Source organism: Dermacentor albipictus, chromosome 9 (assembly GCF_038994185.2).
Source record: "Dermacentor albipictus isolate Rhodes 1998 colony chromosome 9, USDA_Dalb.pri_finalv2, whole genome shotgun sequence".
Lineage (NCBI taxonomy): Eukaryota > Metazoa > Arthropoda > Arachnida > Ixodida > Ixodidae > Dermacentor > Dermacentor albipictus.
In genome coordinates this window covers 44,135,799-44,148,951 of record NC_091829.1, presented here as the reverse complement: position 1 = coordinate 44,148,951, position 13,153 = coordinate 44,135,799, and the positions used below count along the sequence as shown (strand labels likewise).

The 13,153-nt window shown below is 48.9% G+C and overlaps 1 protein-coding gene across 2 annotated transcripts in view; it reads right to left on the bottom strand.

Annotated features, from left to right (window-relative positions):
- Positions 1–6,500: 6,500 nt before the first annotated feature.
- The window catches only part of LOC139049469 (serine/arginine repetitive matrix protein 1-like), a 145,918-nt gene continuing 139,265 nt past the window's right edge, over positions 6,501–13,153 (bottom strand). For both annotated transcript variants that reach the window (XM_070524947.1, XM_070524946.1), the window contains exon 12: positions 6,501–6,813. In XM_070524947.1, coding sequence (XP_070381048.1) covers positions 6,595–6,813 — 219 coding nt within the window. In that variant the 3' untranslated portion in view covers positions 6,501–6,594. The remainder of the gene's footprint in view (positions 6,814–13,153) is intronic.

Below are 13,153 nucleotides of genomic sequence, written 5' to 3'. Positions count from 1 at the left end.
TTTACTATTATGAGTGTGTGTACCAAACGTCTAGCTGAATGCTTTTATTTGTTCGCTTTAATTTTCATTTTACCTGGGGTGCGATCGGAGATGGTTGTTCGGCGCGTTCGTTCGGTTACCGGCGCGCGCGATTGGCCTACTCCGCGCCGACGTCGCCAGCCGCTGGGAGCCGCCCCGTTTTTGGTGACGTCAAAATGGCGACACGCTGCTGTCAATCATCCGCCCACCGAGCATTCCGTCCGAACGCGACGGGAGTTGAGAAGTTTGGAGCGATCAAACGGCTTCGCATGGCGCGTCTGGTGGATTGGATTGGATCCAACAGGCGGCCTTTTCGGCTGCAGAATGGCACGTTCGCGAAACGCGTTTGAAGAAATGACAGAAAGTGAATTCCGGCGTCGTTTTTCTTTCTCGAAACAAATAATTCGTTGGTTGCACAGAGGAATCGACAACATCATCGGTGCCAGCGAGCCACTGGGATGTTGTCGCTGCCTCTTGAAAAGTGCGCCACTCCTCCCGTCGTTTTTTTTTCTTTTTCCTTCTCGCTGTGCGCGACACCACCTAGGGACGACGCAAAGAACCTAATAGTTATAAATTGCAGTAGTCACACGTACTGCTATTTGAAAACGTGTTTGGGCTTGAGAAGAAAAAATACATTTTTTTAGACAAAGATTTCATACAATTGGAAGACGAGAAACATTTGGCTTTGTAGTATGCTGTTTGCAAGCAGACGACAAACGACGGAGGTAAACTTCCGGGGAGGTGACCGCTTCCTGATTGGCTGCTCTCTCCGCCCCGCTGTCACAAATTGTGCACACTGCAACTTTGTGACGTTGCAGCAACTGAACAGAACGCGTATCGAACAAAATATCTCCGATCGCGCCCCTGTACGCTTAACATAGTTTATCTGTCTTACGCATATCACATGGCGAAAGGGTAGCACGCCGATGATGCACAAATCTTATATGATTTAAACATACCCAGGAGCTAAACATTCTGTGCAAGAAGAGTTTGCAAAAAAAGAAAAAAAGAAAGCTACAAACGAGAATTAAGGATAAACAACTAGGTTGCTGTCCACAAGAAACTCTCTTAGGGCAGTCAAAGCGCGTGTCCGTGTGACCGATCATCATAGACCTGTTAGTCTGAGCGCAAAGATTCATCGTTCATTGCGTTGTGAATAGTGCATGAGATAGAACTACACCGATGGCGTCCACGGTGTCACAGTCAGTATATGTGCACTTCGAGTTCGTAACCTTTCTCAGATTGTAGTGCATCATTCGCAGTGCAGTGATGCATCGCAAGCGAAAGGCCTTATACACTTTGGTTCAACTATACTGCGCACAACTTTCGTGCGGCTTCGAAGAGTCAAAACGAAAATCGAATACGGAGGACTCGCGGAGCCAGACGCGACTGAGAGAAAACACATTGGCAATATAAGTTTCTCTAGAAGAGCGTTGTGTGAACTGGGCTACTGTTAACGCTGGCGTCTGCCTTAACATCGCCAACGCAGCGTCGTCTTAGACGAGGCATAAATTGACTAACGCGCCCAGCCTTCGGCGCTGCTTTGCAACAAGCCTGGTGGTGTCGCACAGCGCTTCCTCCAAAAGTTGACCGGTCAATGCGGGGCTCGTTGTCGGAAGTTGGAGAAACGGGGGGAGGACTAATGCAACATTGCTGTCCGCTCCGGGGTGCCGAACTTCAAAGCGGACTCCGGGGACGCAGTCAATCCTTATCAGGTTCCTCGAGCGAAAGCGTGAGCTTTATGGGCAAAGGCGGCGGATCGCGAACCAGGCTACATACGACAGGAAGTTTGTGCGGAGCGGAGCGCTCCATTCGACAAGTTGTTCGCCACTGTTGCCCAATTTTGAGAAGGTCTGAGGGTGGAGGTAAAAGAGAGAGAGAGAGGGAAGGTGAAGGGGTCAGTTTTACCACCCACATTTGAAACTCGAACCTCCCAAGAGACCCGGCTTTAAAACGTCAAACCTGACTCGAACGAGGTCACTGCTCTGTCGACAATGCGGTTACGGGTTTCAAGTCGGCAGCGACGAGATTTGGCGTCATGCAGCTAGGTACGCGCGGTTCATTTCCCTGGCCGTTAATTACTCGGGATATTCTTATGCAGAGACAGGCAGCTGCCCATCGTAAAATTCTGAACACTTGTCGCAATCGATACCGAGTAGCTGTAAATCCTAGGGGAACCAGACATGCCCGGTTCGTTAACTAGAGAGCGATAGACCGATGAGGCATCGCGTTACGCAATCAAGTGTCTGCGGAGTTTCATCCGACGGTTAACTATAGTCGACATTTGGGATAGCTTCCCACCACTAACTTTTGAAAGTTTCACGCAGCACAGTTACAAACGATGACCTGTTCCTGTGAGCTTTCAGGCTAAAACGGTGTCAGCGGCAACTCTGCCTGAGCACCTTTGCATAAAATCAATGAAAGAAGTATTGCAATGCTTTTCCCAAGTACGAACGTGTGCTCAAAATATCGGGGAGAATTTTATGCACAGTGCCTGCAGTCCGCTGTTGTTTGGTCGTTCACCCCCTCTTGCATGGGTTCGTGTTAGCGCAGGCTAGAGAGTCCTTTGCTTTCTCATTTTCTCTCATTCATTTTTTTTAAAAGCAAACATACATATTTCATATAAATAAAATGGAGCCGAAAGAGGCCTACCGCTCCCACTATAACATCTCCACTGAACTCCATTTAATCCTGACCTCGCATACCTTCCGTTTAAGTTACTAATGTGCGTGGAAATTGGCTGTTGGCATTGAAACTCTCGCGGCATTTACAGTTGTTGAGGGCGAAGTAGCTAGTTCCATGTCGCAGTCACCGCGACTAATTTCGGCGGAGTGAAATACAAGGTCACGCGAGTGTTGAGATTACCATGCATGATAACACACAAAAAAATCACAAGTCCATATGGCTTCCCTTTAAAAAAAATTAAATGCTTTTAGTGATCACTAGGCGGGTGTATGCGGGCACATCTTACACATGGACCGAACTAGACGTCCCAAAGACAAGAGTAGGAGCGAGATGCCGCCGGCAATCGACTTGAAAGCTGTTTCTACTCCTAAATTCAGTGACATCACCAACGACCTCCGACATATACTTCAGCCACAGTTCACGCTACTGTGAAACTTGCCAAATTTCTACGCTTTCTGGACAGGTATACATTTCGGCGTCTGGTATTCATAGATTGGGCAAAAGACAGTAAATCAGCTAACAGTAACAGCAATTCTTACTACTTTCTTGCCTTATTCACTTCGTCGCCTTTCTAGTTAGGTTTCCTAACCAAAGTTACGAAGAAGCTAGCAATACAGTGAAGTGCCATTTGCTCGAAGATCACAACAAACCCGTCAGTTGAACGATAACGCAAGCTGCCAGCGCTGGTAGGAACCCCTGCCTGTACGCTTCCTTCGAATAGAACTTTCGTTTGAGCGAACAATTTCCCCGAGATCTCTTGTAGTTCGCGAAAGCATAGTTTCACTGCGTACGTCACAGGCGCTTGCGAAGCTTTGAATTACCATAAAGCAGACACCGAATTCGACGAGGTTACTTCCTAGTCTAGTCACGGGAAGTGACCGGCGCTCTCGAAACAAACTCTGACACTACGCGCATGTAAGCTAGCACTTAAAACTAGAATGTTCTAAGCAGTAACGCAAACGCGGGGCATCAAAGGGAATGCGAAATTCGCCCTTCTAGTAGACACAAGAAAGAACGCAAGCATACCGAAGTTAGACGCGACTATGTCGCAATCAGAAGCTCGTACCGTATTTTGTGCTGTTATTAATGCGCCATTGTGTAGAAATTCAGGTAATATCTCGTCCACTCGATTTCTATCTTTGTACTGCAAGAGAACTAAAGAAGCAAAACTAAACGAAAGTGTTGAAACAACTCGCTTAGAAAATGCCGCGACGAGGAACACGGTCCTTTCAGTCACGCTGTCGTACTGCTGTTTACTGCCGCCTGTTGTTTGCTGTAATATAGTACTCCTATTGTATCACTCCATTACTATATAAACTCGTAATGTACCTTGTATCATTCTAATCATATCGTTTGTAATTATCGTTACTTCTACTGCCGCTACAGATGCATTGGATTTAATTAATTTCCTATTTCAGTGCTTTTTATAGCACCCTCATGCTTCAATATGTCGATTTTGGTGCCGATACTACTAGTTCTGTCACCATACTCTGGTTATCCTCCCCTCTCTCTCTTTCCCAATCTAGCATTATATTTAGGATATGGGCCCCTGGGGCAACTAGATGAACTGAAACGAAATCAACATATAACTGAGGTCCACGCCGCTATACGCACGAATACGGGATCCTCTTTGCTGCCATGAACCGCTGGAGCTGGAGTCCTCCATGTGCAGACGCACACTCAGCGGCACGCAGGTCTAAACGGACAGCAGAGTTGAAGCTCAGTTTAGAGCGCGGTACATAAATGTCGCGCTCTGTGCAATGTGGCAAACGATATCGACATAAATCACATAGGCCGATGGAAGCATTCGCCCGCATTTTCCGCGATGCCGTACAAAATTAGAACACGTACTGCTCAAATAGCAAGGTCGTGCTCTAGAGATGTGTGCGTCGGGGGGAGGGGGGCTGTACGCCTTTCAATAAGTATTTTTTAAATACTGCTATTACAAAGCATTCTTTGCCTCATATAAGGCACGTTTGCGGCAGGTATACACTCCTGTCCCTCGTTTCAGGCTTCCTCAATAAATATATGAAAATGTATGCGGACCCAATGAGCATGTTGCGAGATACATTTACATTATAGGTGTTTTTTTCGTTTTTTGCCACGCAAACGGAACATTTACCAGGATCTAGCGCTGGGCTTAATCCCATAACACAAGATGTCATTACTAAAACGCGACCTCTCAACCGGCAACCCCAAAGTTTTCGGAGAACGGAATTCGCGAAGAAACGCTTAATCTCCTCGCGGCTTGACATACCAGCGTAGAGTTGAGCTGAGCTATATGTGAGCGTCGGCCACAAAAGTAAAAACTACAAGTATCGATTCGAGGGCCAAATCACTCTGGCTGCAACAAAAAATTTTCAGTGTTCCGCGCGTCTCTGTGTTCACAAAGCTATTGCGCCAGAGTGTACGAAGCACAAATTTCACACCATCTAACGTTATCACCAATTTCGTTTCGAGTGATTCTCAGAACTAGTAACGATTTCGCTCCTATAGAAACGAAATTAAGCAAAGTAGGAAGCACATGCTTCCAACCTCTCCAACATGAACCCCTAGCTAAATCGATTTATCGTTGCATTCATCGATGCAAAGATTTCTCACGCAGCGGCGCATCCGGACGGCAATAAATTATCGCAAATTACACACTTCATCTTCACTGTATAAAGAAAGCACAAACACACACAAAAAAATTACAGGTTCTCTGAAAACGGGATAGCACAGCGAGCGGATTGTCTGGTCGAAGGAACAGAAACCGGGCCAGCTTATGGCTTCCTCATAAAGGATCACCCTCCAGCTATGACGGTACGAATAATGAAAGCACAAAGACGCTTCCGAAAAAAAGTTATATCTCGCGCTTTTGTGTTGGGTCGCTATTCAGTGTCCAGGCGCGACGACCTACCGAACGACGACAGTCACTTTTTATGACTCCAGTTCACTGCACTGTACGCTTAACTCAGCTGGTATGAAAGAAGGAACACCATCGGCAAGCTCGGAAGAACGTGGTAACATGACATCTTGTATTCATCTGCCCATTGTGCATTCGACGCGCTCGCTGTCCGAGTCCACGAGAACTAAAAAAAAACATAATTTTGGAGCGCATACTCGGCACGGCTCCAAGGACGATCCCTTTCGGTAAATATTATCGTTTTCGTGCGGCGTATAGTGGTCAACCAGCCAATCACATCACCTGGTTTTACTCAACCATCTAATAAGGGCGCACTCAAAGTGATATCGTAGAAAGTAACCATCCGGTAACACGTAACACGATCTCCCACACGATGCGCATAACAAGTAGGCTCCCGTTGAGAACAACTCCAAGAGACAAACAAAATCCGTACAACTTACCAGAAGCTATCAGACTAGGTAGAGCAGCAGGCTATTGCGCCAGGGGACCCGAGTTCGATTCCAAGCCAAACCTACCAGTTAAGGCCACGTCTTTCAGCACACACCCGCCGTGGTTGCTCAGTGGCTATGGTGTTAGGTTGCTGAGCACGAGGTCGCGGGATCGAATCCCGGCCACGGCGGCCGCATTTCGATGGGGGCGAAATGCGAAAACACCCGTGTGCTTAGATTTAGGTGCACGTTAAAGAACCCCAGGTGGTCAAAATTTCCGGAGTCCTCCACTACGGCGTGCCTCATAATCAGAAAGTGGTTTTGGCACGTAAAACCCCATAATTTTTTTTTTTTTTACACAACACGTGTCTCCGGCGAGGACTGTCGACGAAGAACGTTAGGCTGTCAGTACTGCCACCTGCTGCAATCCAGACGGCTGTCGGTGAGGGAAAACGGCGTGCGTTATGAACATAGAAGCACAAGGCCCTTTTCTTTATTAACCAGACCGTGCTTCTGCCGCCGCATGCTTGCTGCCCGTCCCCTCCTCGTTCCAAAGTTTTAAAACATCCTCCATCCCGGGAACCGCCACGCTCCCTCCATTCTGTGACGTCCGACAGACTGGTGGTCCCCGCGGTCCGCGTGCATCGGTCGCGGTGTTGGAGCGTAGAGGCGCTGCTGGTACAGGCGGGGCACCCGCTCCACGTGGTCGGCGCTGGGGCTGAAGCACCGCCGCGCCGGCCGCCACTCCGCCGGCGTCATCTCAGTGATGAACTCCTCCTGCACGAACCAAAGGAGCAAATGCACGCAACTGCCCAGCAAAGATTGCACGGGCAGGGGATCTGTGCGTCAGCAGGCCGTCCGTGGCATCATCAACTACAAGGCTTGAATTCATGGCATGGCGGCATGTGGCGTTTTTGTCAAGCTTTTATGTCCTTCTTACCCTCAGCAGATCAGTGATGAACTCATCCTGCACGAACCAAAGGACAAATGCACGCAACAGTTCAGCCCCAGCAAAGATCGCACGGGCAGGTGATCTATGCGTCAGCAGGCCGTCTGTGGCGTTATCGACTACAGAGCTTGAATTCATGGCATGACGGCATGTGGCGTTTTTGTCAAGCTTCTATGTCCTTTCTCTTAGCAGAATCGGTTGCGTACATATGTTCCTTCTTCCGCAGTAAACGCTGTGTTGAAAGTTAGCGCTTGTCCTGTCTAGTCTTTGTCGATCGTCCTTTCCGCGCTATGCTTCCAGTTTAACTATGTATTACCAAGCAGCCCAAGCCTATACTCTTCTGACAGCAAATTAAGGCTTTCAATCTAATGAAAAGCAACAGCTTATTTTTCTTGAGGGGGGGGGGAGCTAATTCTCCGGGTTTCTGTGACTGGCGGACGGCACTATAACACAACAGAGAGAGAGAAAGAGAGAGAGGATAGGGGAAAGGCAGGAAGGTTAACCAGAAGGGAAAATCCAATCTAGCTAATAAAAGTGAGTATGGGGGGGGGGGGGAGTAGAGAGTCCAAAGGTAAGCGCATGCGCATAGGAGAATAAAGGAAAGGCACGTGATTGCTTGCAGCAGGCGATCATTCCACGCACATAGGACGAGGCACCCCACGGTCCAGGAATAACGTGAGAAACACCGACGGGCAAAACGGAAAGCAGTCACTGAGTTTCGCAATTGTATTCCGACGGTTACTGCCGGAACGCAAAAGTTAATTAAATTATGGGGTTTTACGTACCAAAACCACTTCCTGATTATGAGGCACGCCGTAGTGGAGGACTCCGGAAATTTCGACCACCCGGTGTGCTTTAACGTGCACCTAAATCTAAGCACACGGGTGTTTTCGCATTTCGCCCCCATCGAAATGCGGCCGTCGCGGCCGGGATTCGATCCCGCGACCTCGTGCTCAGCAGCCCAACACCATAGCCACTGAGCAACCACGGCGGGTGAACGCAATAGTTAGCATGCCTAATAAGCGCCATCGGAACACATTGAGCTAATTAGATAGCTATCGCTAGCGTTGCCAAGTGCAAGGTAGTGTCCTAATAACCTGCTCGAAGCAACCAGATTAAGGCCGTTTTTTCCCCAAGGCATTTACCATGTTAACTGACGGCAGCAGCTCAGCGACCATGGCGTTCTACTGCTGAGAACGACGTCGTCGTGGGTGTGTTTCCCAACCGCGGCGGGCGCGTTCCAGTGGCAGCGGAGAGCGAAAACGCCCTCGTACCGTAATTTAGGTGCACGCTAAAGAACTCACGGTGGCCAAAATTAACGAAGAGTCCTTCGCAAAGGCTTCCTCGATAGCCCAAAGTGCGGCTTAGGGATGTTAAACCTCCTCTTTCATTTAGCCAGTTTAGCTCATTTCCCAAAACGAGTGCGAGATTATTATGTACAAAATTTGTTTTATTAAAGTGAACAGGGTTTTTAAGAAGACATTTCAGTGAAATATACAAGGTGATCGTTTTTAAGTACAGTGAAAGCTCGTTAATTCGAACTTCAATAATTCGAATTTATGGATAATTCGAACTGTACGATTTGGTCCGGCCAAACTCCACAGAAGTGTATGTATAAAAAAGTCCGTTAATTCGAACGCGGGAAGGTTCCCTCACGGATAATTCGAACTACGCTCGCCTGGCACACTACACACTGCACTGCCTACACACAAGGCTGTATTGCCTCCGAAACGGAGAGAACGGTGAGAGAAGGCAAAATCGGAAAAAAATCTAACCGATGCGGGGTCAGCCAGAAGGCAGCGGCGGCTGCCGCCTCTCCGTTCTACGTAACCTCCGAGACTTCTTGCCCGTTGCGAATTTCGGAGGCTTTGCAAATCTTGTACAGCTGCTAATGTTGTGCGGAGATGGCACGGCAAGCACCAAAGCACAGCGAACCAAGTACGTCGCAGCTGCGCTTGCAATCAAGAACGAACGAATCTGGGCCTTCGCCACCTTCACATGTTCAGCGTCTTTGTCTCGGCAGTCTTCATCGGTTGTGCACCTCTGTTTTCAGCTTAGGAGGTATCGGCCGTCGCGATTCATTGTGATGGTGTTAAGCCTCGGCTAACGTTCGTTTTGGTGGACATCGGTGGCGTGGCACAGTCGGACCCAGAGCTTTGACTTGAAGATGGCATGTGTCCGCGGCACACGCCATCACTTTCTGACTCGCCAAATTTTTGACATGCCCTACTGCTTCCAAATCGCAGTGTACTGTTGCTCTCCTTCACTTTCGTTAGTTCGAACTTTCGTTAATTCGAACTGAAGCGGCTTCCCCTTGCGGTTCGAATTAACGAGCTTTTACTGTATTACGGAATTAAAACAGAAAGTCGGCTGTGGCAGATATAGCATATTTATATTCACTGAGCTGTATTATTCAGAGGCGTACATGAACGAGAAATAGAAACACAGATCAAATGAACAAAAACATTAATTACTTAAATAATTACGGGACATTGCAATTTACGAATTGTGGTCTTATAATTAATTTCCAGTGTGGCACCAGTTTAGAGATGTTGAGAGAGAGAGAGAGAGAGAGAGAGAGAGAGCGGTCATAAGGGAAAGGCAGGGAAGGTTAACCAGACTGAGCCCGGCAGGCTGGCTAACCCCAATCCCCTTTCCCCTGCACTGAGGAAGGGGAAGGGGGATTGAAAGAGGAGAAGGAAGAAAGAAGTTCACAGTTTGCCCTGTTACACACACAAGTGTTCATGACTGAGTCAGTCACAGGTGGTCATACAGGCTGGTGCATTTCAAGAAACGCACCAGCGCCTTGGTGGCCTTGCACACAGCAGACGCACGATGCCACCGGCCTAAAGTAAGATCTTCTCCTCCTCTGTGAAAGGAAGGGTCGTCCAAGTGTCCCAAAGCTGTATGAAGCGCACTCGTCTCGTCTTCCTATCTAGGGCAGTCACACAGGAGATGTTTTGTCGTTTCTTCGACACCACATCTGCTGCAATCAGGACTGTCCGCCATTGCAATTAGGAACGAGTAGGAGTTTGTGAAAGAAACTCCTACTCGCAGGCGGCAGAATAACGTTTCTTTCCGTCGGCTATAGCCAGGTAAAAGTTGCAGTGTCATGTGCGGATCCATGACATATAGGCGCCGATTGGTGAACTCCGCTGTGTTCCATTTTCCTACAGTAATGATATGGCCAATACCACTGAGGTACCGCACTCCATCCGTTCTCGACAATGACATCGGGGTGCTTTCGCATACATCACGTGCCTCACGGGCAGCCTTGTCGGCACTTTCATTGCCAGTAATGTTACAGCGCCCAAGTAGCCACTGAAATCCAAAGTCGCGGCCTCTGTTGACCGCATGGTGGTAGCGTAAGCGTATCTCCGCTACCAAATGTACATGTAGGCTGCGGCGCAGAGCTGATAAGAGTGATTTTAGGGCTGCCTTTCAATCATAAAACATAGCCCACTGATTTGGCGATTGTTGATGCACATATAGCGCTGCACTCCGGAAGACGGAAAGTTCGGATCATGTCGATGTTGTGATGTGGCTGATCTTGAACTTCTTCGAGATGTTAATTTCAAAAGTGTGGGATGAAAAAAACTAGGGCATTCCAGTTGCTTTTGTGCTCCAACACATTAAAAAGCGTTTTGTTAAAAAGCAAGTGGTCAAACAGTGCATCTCCACGGCGAGTTTAATGGCGCATATTTCGAAACCGGTGTCACCCTGGCAATTCACTCCAATTGGATAAGCCTTGCAAGCTGCCGGGCTATAATTCGCAAATTGTGTCGTAACATTGCAACAAGACAGCAATTGATACAATATCCGAAAAAAAAAATCCCGCTAAACCATTGCATTCGCACCACATGTCACCAAGTAACAAAAGTGGATTCTGGACGCTCTCAGATTCCGCCATATTGTCGAATTCGTCATCTTGCTCTGCTCTGATTGGCTCGCAGCTCTGGTGTTCGCGGCGGGGAAGAGACGCCGCGAACATGCGCAGCGTCGAAGCACAAACGGACAGGGCGCGAACGCGGTTGCTACATTGATCTCAACGGTGCGACGCCTGTTGTATTCCGGACACTCTACGATGTATGGGCGTGCCTGCCCGTGGTGTAGCGACTCACCACCGTCTTTGTACCACATCTCATGGGGATGCCAAAATAGACCGCCGAATTTAAATGCCTACTTAGTTAGGTATAATCAAACCAACACACTGGAGCAATGGGAGGCACAACTCGCCAGCTCAGACCCAAAGGTGCAGAAGGCCCTTCTTGGTCCCGTTCGGCTAGCGGCAGAAGCCAGTGGAGCCCTGGACTTGGGGCACCACCCATCAAGCTCCTAATCCCCTATCCCCATTTCCCCAATTCAATAAAGTTATTCTTTCTCTCCAGTGAAGCAGCTCGCCAGGCGATATCCGCGGGGTGGTCAGGCGCCGCTTGGCGACGACGGTTCAACGCCTCCCGCTCCCGCGCAACGCTCAGAGAAGACGGCCCCGGCCCCGATCTCATCCATGGCCAAGCTCGCACTGACTAGGCGCTAGTCTTAGCCAGGCGCGGCGAGTCACGTGGTCAGCCGGCAACCCAGCTCTGGAGAGCGCATGCGCAAAGCCGGCGGCAGCGGTGGCGGAGCTCGGCGCGGCGAGCCACGCGATGCGTTGCCAATGCTACGGCACAGCTGCTGCAGACAAATGAAGGTCAAATTGCTGGCAACGGCGAAACTCGCCCCAACGCGGTTAGTAAAGCTTGCGCTTTAGAACTGCCGAGAAAGGCAAAGAACGCTAATCGCATTAAATAACCGCAAAGTGGAACCCACGTGAGCGCAGGCGACAAGAGTGCGCTGAGGCTTGGCGTGCGGCGCACTGCTTGCCTATCATGGTACACGATCTTGTGCTTCTAGTAGAATTCGCGGCATACCCCTGGATTACGTTTTTTTCTTCTTTTGGATGGGCATTAAGATTGTCACGTGACATTCCCTTCTATTTTTTAATGCATTCTCATTGGAAGTGTCAAAAGGGAAGAGTGTGTGGGTTTGGGGGGGTGGGGGGTCAGGTGGGGGGGGGGCCAGGTGGTCGAGGCAAAGAGTGCACAAGAGAGTTTAGAAAAAAAAACACATATTATTGTTACGCAGGAAGACGCAGACGAAAAGCTATGTACAAGTATGTACATAACACTAAGTATGTACATAACACATAACACTATGTACAAGTAACACTAAGTAGTTCAAAAACGTGGTCTCTCCTCAGAGCACTACTCGACCCAACGCACACAAAAACGCACACAACGAACACAGTCCGCACTATCATCCACAAAGAACAAATGAATGATGACGCGCTCCTCCAAACACTGCAACAAAGATACATTGCTACAGGCCACCGACCGGAGTACAAAGAGTATCCACACGAGGAAGAAACACAATTGGACGGCAACATTACAGAGACAGAAGTGAGGGCAGCCCTACACGGCATAAGACGAAACACGGCGCCCGGAGCAGACGGCATTCACTATGCACTGCTACGCAACCTCGACGACCAGTCCATACGGCAACTCACTGCATACTACAACGACAATTGGCAAAACGGAACGCTTCCACAGGAATGGCGACACGCCGATATCACCTTAATTCCGAAACCCGGGAAACCACTGTCCCTCCAAAATCTCAGACCCATTTCCTTGACTTCGTGTATTGGCAAACTCTTCGAGCACGTAGTGCTAAATCGCCTCCAGCCTCACCTCGAAGCGAACCAATTCTTTCCCAATACCTTATTCGGCTATCGACCAGGTCTGTCTGCGCAGGACATACTCCTACAACTTAAGGAGGATGTTGTGGATGGTCCAAGTAAAGCTCAAACAAGAGCCATTCTGACGTTGGACCTCAAAGGAGCCTTCGATAACGTCTCACATGACCTCATTCTAAACAACCTTGCATCCTCCCGATGCGGAAAGCGCATCTATGATTATGTCCGAGCCTTTTTATCTGACCGAACAGCCACCATCGGCCTAGGTGATATTCGGTCGGACATCATAAAACTTTCCGGCAGAGGGACTCCCCAGGGTTCGGTTCTCTCACCCACCCTGTTCAATGTGGCGATGGCAAAGCTACCACCGCTCCTCAACAAACTTCCGAACGTGCAGCACGCCCTGTACGCCGATGATATTACAATCTGGGTGACCA